General features: G+C 39.4%; 2 protein-coding genes across 2 annotated transcripts; both read right to left on the bottom strand.

Moving 5' to 3' along the window:
* Window positions 1-1,987: 1,987 nt before the first annotated feature.
* LOC147882842 (uncharacterized) lies at window positions 1,988-5,370 on the bottom strand. Its single transcript, XM_087400517.1, has 2 exons — window positions 5,177-5,370; window positions 1,988-2,291 (listed from the first exon to the last, which is right to left on the bottom strand). The coding sequence occupies exons 1-2, from the start codon at window positions 5,368-5,370 to the stop codon at window positions 1,988-1,990; spliced, it is 498 nt and encodes a 165-aa protein (XP_087256643.1).
* A 25-nt stretch (window positions 5,371-5,395) lies between these two features.
* Window positions 5,396-5,989, bottom strand: LOC147882841 (uncharacterized). The gene has a single exon (XM_087400516.1). The coding sequence runs from the start codon at window positions 5,987-5,989 to the stop codon at window positions 5,396-5,398; it is 594 nt and encodes a 197-aa protein (XP_087256642.1).
* Between the last annotated feature and the right edge of the window lie 13,500 nt (window positions 5,990-19,489).

Raw genomic sequence — 19,489 nt, 5'->3', positions numbered from 1 at the left:
AGGCTGCATCATGAATAAGTCCATCATGCCAAATAAATTTATATCTAGCTATATCCCTATATCAGCGAGATCAGTCGGATTCATACAAGCTATATCACCTCCTCCTCTAGTAATGATGATAATGTAGAAGATGTAGTAGCCATGGTTTCCTTTTAGAAGATGAGTAACCTGACCCGTCTATGATGGGCTAGCGACCCGCTTTGCTAGGTCTCAAGGATGGGATCCTTAGGTTCCTTCAAGTTCAAGGAGAGTAAAATTTCATGTTTTAATTTACAAATCTAATGCTTTTTACAAAATTATCAAATTGGATCTTTAGCATTGCCTTTAGTGGGGGAAAACATTGCACAAACATACTAATATCTAAATGGAAGCGACATAATTTAACAAAAAATGTGTTCTATGAATAAGTATACTTAGTACACTTCAAACGATACATCCGAGAACAATGTATGAATATGCGCAAATATAATATATGCAAAAGTTTTCCAGAGAGAAAACCCCAAAGCCCACATAGTCCCTGTATCCTGAAAAGAACATAGAGGTGCTATGTGGTCTAATGATCCTAGCAACTCCTTAGGGAATTACACCACAAAATCCAAAGTGTATCCATCCCCCAAAAAGTAGGTCATAGATATGGACAGATAAACATAGAAATAGAGCCATATATGAGGTCCATCCATAAAGGGGCAACAAAATGAACTGCCCTAATAAAAAAAGCTTGGGTCTATTTACAATAGACCCATGCGGGAGTCATTCACGGTTGTACTTTGGAGAAAAGGATCACACCTATGCAAGGCAAATAAATCAAGTTAAAGAATTACAATTACAAACCAAAAGACTTTTGCAACTCACTAGTTAGAATACTTACGTGTAGGAGAATGGATAAGGTATAAGAAATGATATATATATTCTCCATTTTCCCCACGAAAGAAAGCATTCCATCCTACACGCTCTTCATAATCCAAAAAGCACACAGAGATCCTCTGAGGTCCATAGGCCCCTGCAACTTGCTGAGTAAGGATATGATAGTATCCGAGGTGCATGCACCCCCCAAAGAAATGGATCTTTGACTTGGAGCTCCAACAAAAAACTCGAATCAGGAACGAATCTATAAGAAAAAATAATATCAATCTTACACACTAATCTATAGCCGAAATCAATCTCACTTATTGGGAAAAAAAAAAGCCACAAAAAAATAGTTTATTCACCCAAGATAAGATGCAAACTCTAGCAAGTCAATTAGCAGCAGCTGTGGTATCACCGGAGCTGATCAATATCTGGGACCTGTATATTTCTAAATGTCAACAAATATATATTATTAAATAGATCAAGTTAGCATTTAGCTATTAAACAAACATGTACCTCTGATATTAGCCACTAAGTTGGTGGTGAATGTGACATCCTACCATATTGCAATAAAGATACACAATGTAAGAGTATATACAGGGGAGAAAACCACTGGAATCGCCATGCCATAATATTTAGAGAATATACTATGCACTTTATAATATTTCTAAAGACAATATGAATGGAATTTGGTCACCAAAGAAAGTCTGAAGAGGGTTTGAAAGACAAAGAGCATACTTTAGCTTGTTGTTGTTGCCAATTGCAAAACTTCCTTGTATACAACGTTGGCGTTAGAAACCATTTCTCCACCATCAGCATTGACCTCACACGCATCACCTTGAAGGAATACCCTAACAAAATTTGATGATCGGACACGTGAGAAAGCCACATACAACTGCCCATGACTAAACACTGGTGTCACCAGATATAAGCCAAGAATAGACATCATTTGGCCTTGTGATTTGTTTATTGTCATAACAAATGCTAGTCGAACGTGAAATTGTCTCCTCCTCATTTCAAATGGAAGTTTCAAGCTACTGGGAAGAAAAGTAATCCTTGGAATGAACACTCTATCTCCAGCATTGGCACCAGTTGTAATTTCAGCTTCTAACACCTTCGTGTGGAATTCTTTGCATATCAATCAAGTCCCATTGCAGAGTCCTTGTCGAGGATTCTGATTTTGTAACAAAATGATTGGAGAATTCATCTTCAGAACCAATCGATAAGGTGGGTATCCACCTCCAAGATCAAGGCTGTTCAGATACTCTATTGCATAATAGAAAGGATCTTCACCAGAGTTGATCACTGAATCTGCACTTAGATACTCTTTTTCATCCCCTGGCATTGCCCTCAATGCAACATTATTGATTGCATCGACCTCAAGGTTTCGAGGTGCTAGAGCGCGGTCTCGAAAATATGGTACATAATCCACAACCCTTGCAAGTCTTGACAAAACATGTGTGTCTCAAGATCTATGGAGCACTCTAAGGTGGATGGAACCTATGTGGAGACATGATGAAGAGAGTGCTCATGACATGTACCTCAAGTCAATTAGGTTCCAAGATAGATTAGCTTGGACTCATAAACAGAATCTTGAGTGAATGTGCATTTCTTCTCTTGTACTCAACAATACATGATAGGCCTCTTATATAGAGAGTGCCCTTTGAATAGTCAACCATGTGGGATCCTCTGATCCACATCTCTTCTTGTGGATATTCTCAATCCACATCTCCACATCATGTAGTCCACATCTTAGGGTGGCTACTTTAATACATTCCTTATCACATACCTTTGCCCTTTAATCTATGTGCTCATGGCACCATATCTCAACACCTCCCCTTGGTGCCATGATCCTTTGGCTACTGCAAGGTGGTCAGATGTGAGTTACATTCCATCACCTCCCCTTAGTGCATACATTGCTACTTAAGGTGGTAAAGTGCGGTTTTTACATGTCAATACCTCCCCTGGGTGCTTTCATAGCTACTCTCAGGTGGTCAGGTTTGATTACAAACATATGGGCTGTAGGTGGAAAGGATGTTGCTTCTCAATGCTTGATGTCGATGGCGTTCGCTTCTTCTCTTGACGTAGCTTGATGCATGATGCTTTGTTCTTCCATGTGCCTTAATGCTTTATGTGTGGATGCGATGCTCTATGCTATGGTCATCTCATACACTTGTGCTTTTGGTATGCTTTTTGCATTCATGCGTCGCTTTTCCATTTGTTATAAAGGTCTTACCAATTGATTTCTTTCAATATTGACAGTGTCTAATTGCTAACAATGATTTTGAACTGACAACGCGTAGAGCTCAAAAAGACGATCACTTTTTCCTTTTGGAGCGTGTCCAAATTCTTCTTGGATTGCAAGTTATGGCTTGTCGAAGTTTCTGTGAAGAAGAGGGCCTTTGATGATGTGGCACAGGGATTCACATGCTGAATTCCATACTGTGCTTAGCAAGGGACTCTGTGCTTAGGTGGCACTGTGGTGACTGTGCATGCTTATGTGGCATAATTGACCCTAACTCTAACCAGGGTGGGTTAAGTTAACCAGACCAAGATTGAACCTTATTTGCCATGTGGCAAAACTTTGACCAAAGAATTAAACCTAACCTAAAATAAACAACGGTCTTCCACGTGGCTTTTCCTAAGGTCTGAGACCTTGGAGAAGCTCAAAAACGATGATGGTGTGTTGATTTCGGAGGCTATGCAGCGTCGAAGATGAGGCGTCGTTTAGGAGAGCTTGTAGGTGCTCATTGCTCATTGTCTAGAGCCCAATTGGCGCTCACGTTGGAGGAAGCTGCCCGTCGGCTTGGAGCGGCTCGTCTAAGAAAGGCTGAGGATGCGCCATTCGTTCAGTGCTGTAGGTAGCTTGGACTTTGGCTGGCTATGTTGAAGCCTCAGGAGCTACAGCCCGTGGCTATAGAGCGTGGAGGAGCGGGAGCCGCAATGCAAAAGGCATTGTTGGAGAGGTCGCTGTACAGTCCGCTGAGAGGTAGCTGGAGCACTACTAAACTGCTATGGCTAGAGCTGGCTTATCAGTTGGAGGTGTAGAAGCCTCAACAGGCTGCTTGGAGACGAGCGTTGAGTAGGCTTTGCAGACAAGGAAGCTTGGGATGCATGCGGATGTCTGCTGGCCCGTTGAGTCACCTTGATGAATGGAGCACCTATGGAGCAGGGGAGCCCTGTGGTATTGTTGCAAGGCTTGGCGGGAGTTCGGAGTTTTTGTTGCAAATAGGTAGTTGTTTGAGGTGCCTTCGCTGCTCAAGGAGAGTGCTGTTCAGAGCTTTGTAGTTGGCCTCTCCTTTCACACAGCCTTAGGCTCATCTCCCATTCCCTCGCAGCCCATTGGTGTGTAGCCGCCTCTGTAAGGGAGTTCCCCAACTCAGTTTCTCCATCGCATCGTCAAAGGCTTGTAGGGAAGGTGGCTGTCATCACGGGGGCGGCAGGAGGAATAGGCAAGGCCACCGTCGAATTGTTTGTGGAGGAGAGCACTATGGTGGTTCTTTCTTTTCATAAAACCGATGGACTAGATCTCTCTCCAAAGCTCTCTTTCCCTTAACAATGGAAATTTCCTCATCTGAGAAGAAGAAGAAAAAAGGGCAAAAGAAATTCTCTCACAATGGAAATGAACCCAAGGAATCTCTCTCTCAAAACTCAAAGCGATAAACTCTCTAAACTTACATTCTGAAACTAATCTAGGAATGGAAGCAATCCTAGTGAACTACTAATGAGCTAAACTAGGAGAGCTAAACCTATGCTCTGATACCATGACAAAACATGTGTGCGTTAGGATTTATGGAGCACTCTAAGGTGGATGGAACCTATGTGGAGACATGATGAAGAGAGTGCTCATGACATGTACCTCAAGTCAATTAGGTTCCAAGATAGATTAGCTTGGACTCATAAACAGAATCTTGAGTGAATGTGCATTTCTTCTCTTGTACTCAACAATACATGATAGGCCTCTTATATAGAGAGTGCCCTTTGAATAGTCAACCATGTGGGATCCTCTGATCCACATCTCATCTTGTGGATATCCTCCATCCACATCTCCACATTAGGTAGTCCACATCTCAGGGTGGCTACTTTAATACATTCCTTATCACATACCTTTGCTCTTTAATCTATGTGCTCATGGCACCATATCTCAACAAGATATACCCATTGAATAAGGCCTTCCATGGAGTTTGTATCTAAATGGAATTATGACATCACCTTCTTTTATGCATTCGTTTATCCCATTTCCAATGTCCAAAACCCACTGTATGAATTCATGCTATGTTAAACTATCACCATTTTGGAGAACTTGCATATTTTGTGTTAGCTTTAATACCTTATTGTATCTCCATAGTTTTGAGTGGCATAACGTAGCATTAACAATCGCCTCTTGTTCGCCTTTGAAACCACTGGCAATACCTGTCTAAAATCTCCTCCTAACAATACCACCTTTCCACCAAAGAGCTTATCGTTTGACATGATATCTTGCAATGTTTGATCCAATGCTTCAAATGCAAACCGATATGTCATTGGTGCCTCATCCCATATTATCAACTTAGCCAACAAGATCTGCAAGTTGGCTGTTAACCTTTACATTGCAAGTGCTAGTGGCATGCAAATCCAAAGGTATCTTGAATCGTGAGTGTGCTGTGCGTCCATTGGTCAAGAGCAATGCTGCAATCCCTGAAGATGCACATGCCAATGCGATATATCCCTCACCACGTAATTGAGACAACAAACTATTATAGAGAAAGGTCTTTCTTGATCCTCTCAGACAATCAAGAAAGAAAACCTCACCAACATTTGCATATATGCTTGCCAAAATCTGATCAAATGCAACCCGCTGACAATGATTCAGGAAACTTTCCATCCGTTGACCAATCTGTGCCTCTTTCTCAGCATTGAACATTCTTTCTTCTTCCAATAAACCATTTGTAGCTGACAAATATGATTTGACGGGTATAGGCAATCCATCACACTCTGCCAACCTTCGTCCATGCTGACGAAGAATGTGATCCATGTAAACCAACGCATTATTTATTGCCACTGCATGTCGATTGATTACATTCCCCAAACTTGCTTCTAATGCATGAACGAAATCATCTGAAAGATTGGAGGATAATCTTTCCCACAAAAGGCCAAGAGACATTGGCTCACAAAAAACCAAAAGTGTGACAAAGAGGTGTCTTAATTGTACACTATTCTGATAAAACACAGCCTCTTGCATACACACAAACCATTCATCATCACTTTCCAACAAACCTCTGGCCATGCATGCTGCCTTGAAAGTAAAAAAAACTTGCCCATCAAAAGTGTGTAGCTCATCAAAAGACTTGCAACCCTTGCAAACGTTAAGCAACATACGCATGAAGTAGAGCTCTCAAGCAGACGAGGAAATATTATACATTCGGCCGATGGTATTGCCCTACTTTCTTCTAGTCCACTTTTTACCACCTTTGTTCAAGACTAACTCGCTTGGAAAGTCACCATAGAGTAAATTATTTGAGTCATTGTGTAATTGATTATAAGTGAACCATTCTGTGAGAGTAGTCTTTCTGTTTTGGTCTCTATCCACTATGTTCTGCACATTTCATCATCCCGAAATATAATGTTATTGGAAGATGAACCTGCAACCTTTGGACATCTGGTTTTTCATCGTGCATAGCATAGTCATAAATCCGCTAGCATGCTTTTGATGCTGACACATACCATGCATCTAAGTAGCTACTAATCTCATTACAAATACTTGACATCAGTAATTGTTGAGCAAATTTCAACATTAATATGCACCTTGTATTTAATGGAGAGGAAAGGATTAAAAGGCACAATCCAACGATTATCTATTGTAGCCCCTTTCAACTGAATCTTTCTACGATCATCTCGACGCATGTAAATAGGATAACCATCATTGCCCACCATAGTTGATTGAGAGAATACACGTGGGTAACGGTGACTACACTTTCCATCAATCATGCAAGTAGTTGAGGCATTGAGTGCACCACAGGGTACATTACACTACCTAACAATCTCATGCAGCTCAAGAAAAGTGTACTATCAGGTAGCTCTACGCATACCAATCGATCATAGTGACCAATATCCACAGGTTTAAGGCACCTTCCAAAATCAAGAGTATATGCGAGTGTGGCAAGCCTCTCTTTTGAAATTCAATCACAGATACGTACCCAGCTACTTTTCCAAACAAATCATGCTTCGTAATTGACTGCATCATATCCTTGTGCTTTTGATAAAACACACGAGTTGTCAAATCTAGCCGATCTTGTGTAGTTTGTCTTGGCAATAATCCTTCAGATATTTTAGGCTAGTTGGGATTGCAAGTACATGTGATGAATAAATTAGATTTTTCCTTTTTCCTTACAATTGCCATTGCATCTTGGTATAATTGACAAATATATCGTGGCCCTCCAGTGAAAGAAGACGGTAACATGGCTTACAGCATTCCCCATTACATTGTGTGCCCCATCAGCTGCATTGACCATGTCCATCAATCCCTGGTAAACCTTTGCACGTAAAGAAGCTTGATTGTTGCGTATCCAAACTAACCTAAACTCTTCTATACTACTGTATGCATTAACAATGTATTGTTGCAATAATCTCCCCCCACACAAAAGACATGCATTTGTATCCGGCCTCACCTGCAAACGGTATGCATAGTACTCTCTTTGCGTAACACTTTTTGGACATTGTATCTCATGCAGTGACATGTCATTAGGAGCCTCACTATATGTGATGTATATATGCCAGCCATCCTCACCTCGAGGAAACAACAGAACATACATGAGTGGCATGTATGATCGATGAAAATTAGAGATTCTTTTGACATGGCCATAGAGTCGTCCCCTTACCCTAGCATCATAGATGCAACCTTGCTAGCTATGGGAGCCATGTACTACCTAGAGGTTGAACGTTTCTCACAGATCACCATCTTCAGCTCTGCATGTGGATTTTGTCTCAAAACTTCTCCCACAACTACCAATGCATTGGCATATGGATTGCATGCATGCATCATTCTCTGCAATAACTCCAAAATGCCAGGATTCAAACCAGGCATGCCATCCAAACGTTTTTGCAATTCATGCTCCTTGTCGTATACATATAGCTGTGCAAACCGTGGGACTCCTTATCTAGCTCCGTCAGGCAATAAATTTCCAACACGATGATATATGCTACCATGCACTTGAAAGGTTTGTACACCTCTATTTCCGAAAAACATTCCATCGAGTTGAGCACCCAATGAAACAAAGGCCATCACACTATTATAAGCTCTTATGTTCCACTTAAATAGTCTACTTCTTGCATCATTGCCATTCAATAAAACTCTCAAATCCTCGGGTGGTTCCTCTAATGGAAATAGTGATACACATCCAACCTTACAACAGTGCTTTCCCACAACTTGATGCACATTTCCTCTTGTCTCTTGCTCCCACAATTGAGCATTGCAAAAACTACAGAAATGATTCATAGCTCCAAGCGACTGAAGAGTAGGAGCATAAAAGAGTACTGGGTATAAAGATGGGTGTCCCACATCATCTCTCAAGGGAAATCGGCACAAAATAGAAAGGCATGCCTTGTGCATTGAAAACTGTAGGCATGTTGTCAACAATGCGTTGTCTTGCAACTGAACATCTAGAAGACCTAGTTGCAACTAGCCGAACTCTTTTTATTATAGTTGGAGTATTTGTCTCATTCCTTCCTCCAAACATATCCTATCGCACATTGTGTGCACCATCAGGACAAAATTCCACATTTGTCTCTATGTTTCTAGTAGCTTGTTTTTTGAATATTGTTCTTTGTCTATCAAAATCACGACGTGCCTTACATGTTGAATGTAACATTTTTCTCCTATGAAGATGTATTGAATTTGAAACGCATTCCACCATCTCCTGTAAACAAACACAAATATGTATATATTTCCCTCTCTCTCTCTCTCTCTATACATATATATATAGTTGATTCTTTGTATAAATGCGTGAGTGTTTCTCCATTCAGGTGTGAATGTAGTGTTGCACTTATCTATAGTTATTTATTTTTTAATTTATGTGTGTACATATATAGGTACACACACACACACACACACACACATGAAAAGAAAGAGAGTGACTGCACTAATAGGCGTGCCTCAACTATTTTATGTTGATCCTAATATACAAATACTCTTGGCAATATGCATTATGCCAACATATAATCCACTAGGGAAGGAAGGCCCAAAAGCATGCTTTAGTTCGCAAAGAGAGTGCCTGGACAGAAGTGTTGACAATTGTGTGCATGTCATTGATACATGTGTGCAAGCATATTAAAATGTGCATTGAGACCGCTACCATTCAAGAAAAGAGTTCTTTAAAAGTTTGCACAATGTTAAATTTCAACACTCTAATGTCCCCTACCCATGAAGAATGGATTTTAAAAATACATCCAAGAGATAATTTGAAAGCCTTTTAAAAATTATATCAACTTTCAACACTGAACTTTCGTTTGGTCAGATCTAAGGTCCCATACCCGTCAAGAATGTGTGTGTGTGTGTGTGTGTGTTTTCACTGGTACCCATAAAGAAAAGAGCTTGAGCTTGAGAAGCCTCTTATTTTAAAATTGCTTATAAAATAAATGTCTTTAGGGGCTTTTAAAATAAAATTTTTTTTCAACACTCAACTTTCATTCAATTTGATGTGTAGGCCATATAAAAATAATCACCACCTTTTGAATTTTAGCTTTTCCTCAATACATATGTGCAATCGTATTAAAATGTGCGTTGTGACCACTACCCTTCAAGAAAAGACTTCTTTAAAAGTTTGCACAATGTTAAATTTCAACACTCCAATGTCCCCTATCGATGAAGAATGAATTTTTAAAATACATCCAAGAGATAACTAGAAAGCCTTTTAAAAAATTTGCTATATCAACTTTCAACACTCAAGTTTCATTTGGTCAAATCTAAGGTCCCCTACCCGTCAAGAATGTGTGTGTGTGTGTGTGTGTACCACGCGTAAAATTCCCTCCCTCTCTTTTTGAAGAGTCTTCTTTCTCAAATTATTATTAGCTAATCCAACAAAAGTGAGAAGTTTCCCTATAAAATCAAAATGTTATGCATATATAAAAGAAATATCCCCTCTGCCTAATCTTAATTCTAGCATTTCCTTGACCAATACAGACCAAAAACATATAGATATTAATAAATGTTAAATCTCTCTCTCTCTCTCTCTCTCTCTCTCTCTCTCTCTCTCTCTTTCTCTCTCAGTTGCACCTATAATCCCTATGAACCTTTTATAAAATTTACTCTAGAAGCTTTAGAAATTTATAAAGAATCCACATCACCAACTTGATGTGTAGGTGGTGTAGAGGTTGTCTCTGCAATGCGAATAGTTGGCTCGATTCCACCGACTGGACTGGACTACCTACAATCAATAAGCCGAACTATGGACTGTTTTTAAACATATTGCTTTGAACTCTTTACAACTTTAAAAAAAGTACGCCTTAAAATGTTGCATGTAGCTATAGCTATTCATGTGTGTGTGTGTAAAGTCGTACGAAAATGCCGACCAGCTTTTGAATTGTTGCTATTCCTCATTAGACGTATGATCTTGCCAAGTAAAAGAAACTCCATAAAGAAAAGAACTTGAGCTTAAGAGTCTTTTTTCTCAAATTATTATTAGCTAATCCCACAAAAGTGAAAAGTTTCCCTATAAAATCAAAATGTTATGCATATATAAAAGAAATGTCCCCTCTGCCTAATCTTAATTCTATTATTTCCCTGGCCAATACAGACCAAAAACTTAAGTTTCCTGTCAAGAGACTATTTATACTATTAAATCTGAGAGTTTCTAGTCAAACAACCTTGTAGAGAAGAAATAAGACCTGATACCCATAAAAGTGCAAATAAAATTTCTATCTCTAAAACAAAGCCAAAAATATATAGATATTAATAAATTTTCTTTGAACTCTTTACACCTTTGAAAAAAGTACGCCTTAAAAAGTCGCACGTAGCTATAGCTATTTGTGTGTGTGTGTGTGTGTGTGTAAAGCCATACAAAAACGATGACCAACTTTTTAATTGTTGCTTTTCCTCATTAGACGTATGATCTTGCCAGGTAAAAGAAACTCCATAAAGAAAAGGACTTGAGCTTGAGAGTCTTTTTTCTCAAATTATTATTAGCTAATCCCACAAAAGTGAAAAGTTTCCCTATAAAATCAAAATGTTATGCATATATAAAAGAAATGTCCCCTTTGCGTAATCTTAATTCTATTATTTCCTTGGCCAATAAAGACCAAAAGCTTAAGTGTCCTATCAAGAGACTATTTATACTATTAAATATGAGAGTTTCTAGTCAAAGAACCTTGTAGAGAAGAGATAAGACTTGGTACCCATAAAAGTGCAAATAAAATTTCTATCTCTAAAACAAAACCAAAAATATATAGGAATTAATAAATGTTAAATCTCTCTCTCTCTCTCTCTCTAGAAGGTCTAGAATCTATTCGGGGAAAAAATCAACATCACCAACCTGATGTGTACGTGGTGGAGGGGTTGTCTCTACAATGCGAATAGTTGGCTGGATTCCACCGACTGGACTAGACTACCTACAATCAAGAAGCCAGAGAGTGACTGTACTAATAGGCATGCCTCAACTATTTTATGTTGATCCTAATATACAAATACTCTTGGCAATATGCATTATGCCAACATATAATCGCCAGGGAAGGAAGGCCCAAAAGCATGCTATGGACCGTTTTTAAACATATTGCTTTAAACTCTTTATACCTTTGAAAAAAGTACGCCTTTAAAACTTGCATGTAGCCATAGTTGTGGGTAAAGCCATATGAATATGACGACCAGCTTTCAAATTGTTGCTTTTCCTCATTAGACATCGTAGTACACACACACATGCTTTCATCGGATAATTTAGAGCTTTCTAGTCCCAACTTCACATGTTGTGATAGCCCTTGGAAATTAAATGTGCAACTTTAAATGATCCACCTTAAGCTAATTATGAGATCCATGCATCCATAAAATTATCAAACATTAAAAGCTGGACAAAGATATTAAATATTAAATTTATCTCTTTGTCTCTTTTGAATGCACACACACACACACATTGAGAGAGAAAAGAGAGTGAACTAAAGCATGCTTTTAGGCCTTCTATTATATGCTAGCATAATGCATAGTACCCAGAGTATTAGTTGACGCATGCCTATTAGTGCATGCGTAAAATTATCAAACATTAGAAGTTGGACAATGATATTAAATATTAAATTTATCTCTCTCTCTCTTGAATGCACACAAATATGATTCCAAAATAGCATGTCTCTACAACATAGACATAAAATGAAAGGAAACATATACATGGCTACTTCTCTAGAGCAATGGCATCCACATGATGCAAAATAGCATGTCTCTACAATGAAGACATAAAATGAAAGGTAACATAGGTATGGCAACTCCTTTGAAGCAATATCATCCACATAGGTGCAAGAAATATGCAAAAATAGCATGTCTTCACAACAAAGATATAAAATGAAAGGAAACACAGATATGGCTACTAGTCCTATGAAGCAATGCCATCCACATAGATGCAAAGATTTCTTCTCTTCTTTGCTTTTGCCTTCTTGTCATTTTGCCCACCATGAACCTCCATGTGCCTAGCCATGTTCTCTGCATAACAAGGTAGACCACTACTATAGCTGTCATTTTGTAGTAACTCCTCTCTCAGAGATTAAAAAAATATTCTGAAAGAATAAATCCTCTATGTCTTACTAGAAGTCAACATCCTCAATGGGTTCTCCAAACTATGGAACCGTATGAGGTGTGGATGTAGAAGTCTCCTGTTGACCTTGCACCACCACATGTTTTACACAAACAATTCAATTTGAAAATCAAACCAATTGCATACCTGCAAAGTAAGCTTCATTGTCATTTATTGTCGCAAGACTTCAAATTTGGAAATTCAAGCATGACATTAGACTAGAATGACTCACCTCTATGTGTCATGATCTAGTTCACAAGCTTTGGATCATAATCCACTCACCTAACATGGACCCCAACCTTTGCCCCTGCATTGATGGTACCACCCGCCCCAACAAGCAAATCTAGAACCACTCCTCTCCATACTTTCCCTCAATGGTCCATTGATATCTATGGTCCATTCAGATTTCGGAAGCAAGTGGGTCCATGCATTACTTTTCAAATTAAATAACTTTTCTTCAACTTTGCTTCCTGTTTCCTTGTGCAATTTTGTGGCACTCATCTTGCGATACAAAATGTATACATCTAGAGCCATCTCCTAGATTACCATGACAAAATCAAAGTAAGAGATAACAACATGCAACAATAACAATGACCCAAAAACCCTCAATTGCAAAAGAAACAACATAGTCCCTCTAAAAGAATAAAAAAATTAAAAGTAATCCAAAACAAGGAAGCTTCACCTGTCTCCCATCAAATCTCCTTCCAAAAGGATCCACACCCTGCAAATGTATGCGGTCATGAACATGGAAACCATGTCTCCTGATCTGTATCTTCGTCTCCCTTCTATGAGTGATAGAGGAAATCAATAGCAACCATCCCAAGTCATTAGTTTCTTATGCACAACATATCCCAATTTACTATTCAAGTCAATGAAATCTCATTATTTGAATTTGAAACAAAAATAATATGGAGTAGGACATACCGGGAATAGAATCCGTGCCAACATGTAACAAGTAAGCGAATACCAAGGCAATCGACCATGCCTTTTTAGATCCGTATCTTTGGCAATTCTAACCTACACAATGAAATGCAAAACAAGCATTTAAGCTATGTGACTACTCCAAACAACATGCTACAAAAAGGTGAAGCTTCAATTACATACTTTAAAGCAAAAACCACACCATTGAACTTTAACTTAACACCAAGAGGCACACCACAAAACTTCAAATTTACGTGTTCGATCTCCTCAAGAGTAAATCTGGATGCAAAAAAAAGTCATTAGCTTCACCCAATTTCCTAGCTAATTACAAAACATCCTTCAACTCCATTTTGACAAGTGCCTCCTCGTTTAATCTTCACAAAGAAACATCAAATTATTAATCATCAAATTGTAATATCATCACTTACTTGGACATGCTTAATAATAGATATAAAGCTCGCCCTCACTGCAATGTGCTTGGATGCATCAAACCTATAAGTTTCGTTGTAGCCTCCATCCAAGCTTGAGTCCTATGATTGCTATCCCAACAATGAACCATTTTATTTTGTAAATCACCCCACATCTTGTTCATTACCAAGTTTTCCTCAAATTTTTTATTCACGTCTTGCCAAATGGGATCCCATGTGGCAATGATATCTTCAGTGACAAGAATTTCTGTCCCAGAAGGTCCCTTCAAAGACAATACAAAAGATCCTTTTTCCTCCAAATAGCCATCAAAAGTGAATATGGATTTCAATGTAGATTGCCATCATGAGTATAAATTTGGCACAAAAGGATACGAGGAGGTGGAGTCCCTCTCATTATCCTAAGTCGATCCATAGTTTGTGCTAATAATTCCACTTGAAAGTGAGTTGGTCTCTCAATAAAATTGTCTTTCTCACTTAGTTTTTTATTCCTCTCCTTACCCTTCATAGCTTCTTTAGTTGGGACTTCTTCTTTTGAACTTACATCATCCAAATCATCATCAACAAAGTCATTATCATCTCCAAATGATGTGGTTTTTGAAATATTTGGCTGCAACAAATTATTTTTTGTTAGAGTAGTATTGATTAAAAAACCATTCAAAACATTGAATACATTTGTTGCACCCTTAATCATATCAATATTCATTGACCAAGCGAAGGAAATACTCACCCCAATTGTAATATTTTCTAGTTGCACCTCTTTATCTTCATCATTAGTCTCCTGCACCTGTTTCTCTCCATCATTGGTCTCAACACTATGCAATTTATTTGATGTTGTTGCTGTCGTTTCCATAGCGAGCTTATGTAATGATATGGTCATCACCATTCTGAAATACTTTTTAATAGTGCTCAAACAGTCCAAATAGAACTCTTAATTTAATGCTTGAATCAAATTAAAGATAATTTTTTTTGGAAGCATCTCCCGTCCAATTAAAAAATACATTTTCAGTATTCTTAGTACGACCAATTTGATTAAAGCATGAGAAACTCCATATAGAATAGCAAAAGAAACCTTTAAACGTAGTAACCTCTCTCTTACTCTCTCTCTCTTTCCTTACCCTCCTCTCTCCTTCTCTTTCTATCTCTCCCTACAAACATGCTCACATGAAGATAATGCAAATTAATAAGTTTGAACTTCTACTCCTCACAACTGAGTATGTAGCTTATAAAAACATTTTTGACTATTTAAAAATTTCCACTTCTTAAAAAAATTTCCCCCACCAGACATAGCTCACCGACGAGCTATGCTGATGAGGGTCAAAATTTCTATAGTAGACATATTTTTCCATTCCCTCTGACATACCTCATCAGCAAGCTATACTGGAGGGGGTTCAACGTTTTAATAATAGATACATTTTTCCATTGTCCCTCGACATAGCTCACCGGTGACCTACGCAAGAGGGGGTCAATTTTTTTATAATGGATACCTTTTTCCATCCCCCTTCCACTTAGATTGCCAATAAGGTATGCCGGAGGGGATCAAATGTTTATAATGAACATATTTTTCCATCACCCTCTAGCATAGATCGTCGGCAAGCTATGTTGCAGGTGGTCAAAATTTATAGGCCTGAAACCCAACTACATGATAACAAGACCATGTGTTTGAAATATCAGGCAAAAAAACCATGATAAGAAGACCTTGCTCAGTTCTAAGAACAACTTGGAGACCATGATAGATCTAAACTATAACCTGCCCATGAAACATAGCTTCCCATAGTGATAATAATTGTCTAACTATCTTTTCATAGAGGTGATCCACTCGACGGAATTTCAAAGAGGGACATTGAATTCATTAAAGTTTTTACAAGAGGGGGCAAATGTTTTTGTCCTTTGCTATGTTGAGAGGGGGCTAAAAATTTTGACCTCTGCCAACATAGCTCACGGGTGAGCTATGCTAAGAGGGGGGGAATGTTTTTTGAATTCATTAAAATGTAGCCACCACTATGACCTCTGATGACACACGCTCACATAATTCTTCCCAGTCTTGCTCCTGTCGACCAGGCTCTTACTCTTCCTTGTGCAAGCAACTGTGAACATTCCTCCTCCAATCTGGAGTGAATAGCTAGGGAGGCAATGCCAATTCACTTGCTTAAAAGACATCCTCCACAATGTCTATTTCTGCTAGTTCCTGAGGCCAGCTATATTCTTTTACCCCTCTCAGCATAGCACACCGATGAGCTATGCTGGGAGGAGGGAAAAGTTTCTTAATTCATTAAAATATAGACGCCCTCCTAGCATATAGCGCGTTGGGAAGCTATACTGAGAGAGGGCAAATTTTTTGTCATTCTATAAAATAATGAACCCAGCTAACATAGCTCGCCGGCAAGCTAGGGCCGGGACATTGCATATGTTACTAGGAGGGTATCTTTGGGCTACCAAACGACAACAGAGTTTCAAGCAGGCGAAGTTGAGCTATCAAAATCGACCAACAGTTCGTGACGAGAGAACAGGCATGGAACAACGGCCAAATAACTTCGAGTTGGAGAGTAAAGTTACGGCGACATACGAGCTTGGGTGGCGGCCAACACCGTAAAGCTGTGTACACAGCATAGATCTCTTCGTGCTAGAGAAGGGCTCAAATGTGCTCTACAGGAGACCAAATGGAAGAGGAGCTTGGATGCAGGGGTGTCTGTCTCACAAAGCGGCTATAGAGGTAAAGAAAACTCTACCTGGAGATGAAGGAGTAGTGTTGTGCGAAGCTGCGAATAGAGAACAAGGAGGAGATGAGGAGCTGCACAGGAGAGGAAGAGCTTGGGTGGCCGAGGTAGAAACGGGTTAGTGGAGGAGACATTTGTGAGGCAATGAGGGGGACAAACAGGTTTGTATGAGGCACAGAAGAGAGGCAGTTGGAAGAGCAGAGAGAGGCTGTGTAAGAGCAGAGAAAGGGGTATCGAAAGGCACGGTGGTGAAGTGCGAAGGAAGAGAGGCGAAAGAGTAGAGAGAGGCAGACCAAGCGGAAGAGAGGTGGAAAACTGAGCGGCGATACGAGCGGAAATAACGGTGGTGAGGAGGCGAGACCCAACGTGCAAGTCCTATTCGCAGTGCATGATCAACTTGAAGGGCTTTCAGGAGTGCGAGCGCACAGGGTGGTGGTGCAACTGTGGACGCAAAAGTATCGTTGGCACTGGAATTACATAGCCGGGTGTCGGAGGTGGACATACATCCGACAACGAGGCTAGGGAAGGGGGTGGTGATAGGGGAGACGACGGTAGGGGGACGGGGAAGATGGGGGCGAGAGACATCTGAAGGTGGGATGCTGATTGGCATATGAAATATCTCAACGCAGAGAGACGAAGCCGTCGGAGAGATGGGAGCTTTAGAGCGTAAGAGATAGGGAGAGACGTTGAGATTAAGAGAACCTGTGAATGTAAAGAGCGAAGAGATTAAAAGATAGAGCGTGGGAGTGAAAGAGAGAGCGTAAGAGATAGAAAGAAATAGAAAGAGAGCGTAAGTAATAAGGAGTGAAAGACAGAGCGTAAGAGATAGAAAGCTAGAGACAGTATAAGAGATAGAAAGCGCAAGAGAAAAATATAGGGAGATAGGGAGAGATAGGGAAATAGAAAGAAATAGCAAAAGAGAGATAGAGAGATAGAGCGAAAGAGAGACAGGGAGATAAAGGATAAGAGATAGATAAGAAATAGAGGTAGGGAGATAGAGATAAGAGGTAGAGATAGGGAGATAGAGCAAAAGAGAGATAGGGAGATAGATTTTAAGAGAGAGATAGGAGGTAGAGTCAACGAGAGGAAGGAAGAGAGAGGAGAGAGGAAGCAAGAGAGAGAAGAGAGAGGAATGAGTGAGAAAGGATAGAGAGAGGAGCGAAAGATGGGGGAAGGAAGAGAAAGATAACATTTAGGGATGAGGAAAATAGAGAGAGAGTAGATAGAGAGATAGAGAGAAAAACATAGGTTAAGATTTAATCTCGATTAGGGTTTATTTGGTTTGCACTTATCTTTTCCCTCTTTAAGTATCCACGATTAAGCTCCTCCTTCATTTGTTATGGAAACTCCTATTTTAGACTCCACCTTTCACACACTCCTTAGGCTTGTTGATGCTAGCTAGTTCTTTGTTACCCTAGCACTTACGGTTTGTGTGTGGCAATAAGGACTTGTTTGTAGAGTTTGGAGAAGAAACACATACCAAAGTGTCTCAGAGTGTAATATGCTTGGCATTTTGTTTGACAATGGGTAGTGTTTAGGTGGCTCACAACATTACTTAGCCAAGCTGTACCGTGCAAGGAGATAACATTTTAGGGTTCAAAGTGCTCTGTTCTAGAGCATTCTTTGTCCTTGCAAGTGCAAGTAGAAGGTAAAAAGGAGGTGGGTCTTGGTAAACAAAAGATTTATGACTTAGAAGATGATTCAAATCATGAGATAAAGGACCATTTCGAGCAGTCTAGGTGCCCTGATGTCATACACTTGGAAGAGAAATAGCATGGCAAGTTGGATGCTCCAGTTCTACATTTGGAGACCTTAATTAAGGGATTGCCATCAAACAACAAGTTACGAAAGTTTGTGGATTGGATAGGGAACAAAGTGCCTGGGCAAGATCTTCCACCTCTCTATGATGGTGATTGTATTTTTGAGTTGAATCCTGTGGATGCAAATACTGTTTCTATGACTAGGATGGAGTAGAGCAAAGATGGTCATCCATGGGTCTGATATAAGACTAAAAGTATATCTGGATTCAATGAAGATGTGACATTGTCAGTTTGTGGGGAAGGAGGTATGTGGGTCTTTGATCTTCTTGCAACATTTCATTAACAATATCACATAAAATTGATTGATAACAATTTTCTTTGTGTAGACTTGAAAGATGGATAGAGACATTTAGAGCAGCTTCAAATCTAGCTGATGATTCAATTGATTCTATTCTGAAGTTGAAAGCAAAGTGTCAGTATGAATACTTCCATGCTTCCCTGTTTCCTAGGCAACTAATGGATACTACCATGAGAGATGTTGCATGTTTAAAATTTCTACCACTAGACCGGCATCGGGTGTTGATTTAGTGAGGAGGATGCAAAAAGAAGGGGATTTGCAACATTTGTGGGTGTGCTTTGATCATGTGCAAAGGGTGCGTGGTTGGTCTACAATGGCAACACATGTGTATGACCCGAGGTGTGCAAATTGAGCACCCTTGATTTCATTTAAAAATTAACTATTTTGATGATGTTAAATAACTTTTTGTTGTTGCAGGTGTTCAAAGTCTACAGAGAGTAGCCATTTGTGAAATGAAAGTAGAAGATGCAATAGCACATAAATTTTTTTGGGAGACATTAATCTTGTGATGAGAAACCATGGTGTGATGGATGTTCAACTCCATGGTTGCATGGCAAATCATGCCATGGCAAATTGGAATGCAATTCGACAAGTTTATGGAAAAGATCAATGTACACCATTGGTGGGTAGGGAAAGAAGCTGCTTGTTTCATTTTATAGATAGTTTGATAAAGCATACCAAACAATGCATAGTGGTGGAACAGAGACATAGGCATATA

Source organism: Dipteris shenzhenensis, chromosome 29, assembly GCF_047967505.1.
Source record: "Dipteris shenzhenensis isolate YYH24624 ecotype China chromosome 29, Dip_SZ_1.0, whole genome shotgun sequence".
NCBI lineage: Eukaryota > Viridiplantae > Streptophyta > Polypodiopsida > Gleicheniales > Dipteridaceae > Dipteris > Dipteris shenzhenensis.
The sequence above is the reverse complement of the archived record's forward strand: the minus strand, read 5'-3'. Positions and strand labels throughout refer to the sequence as shown.

Excerpts from the sequence above, each read along its gene's own strand:
- LOC147882841 (XM_087400516.1), bottom strand. The coding sequence starts at position 5,989 with ATGTCTCTTGGCCTTTTGTGGGAAAGATTATCCTCCAATCTTTCAGAT.
- LOC147882842 (XM_087400517.1), bottom strand. The coding sequence starts at position 5,370 with ATGACATATCGGTTTGCATTTGAAGCATTGGATCAAACATTGCAAGAT. Across the intron at positions 2,292-5,176 it reads AACTATGGAGATACAATAAG|ACTTGCAAGGGTTGTGGATT; the intron begins GTATTAAAGCTA and ends TGTTTTGTCAAG.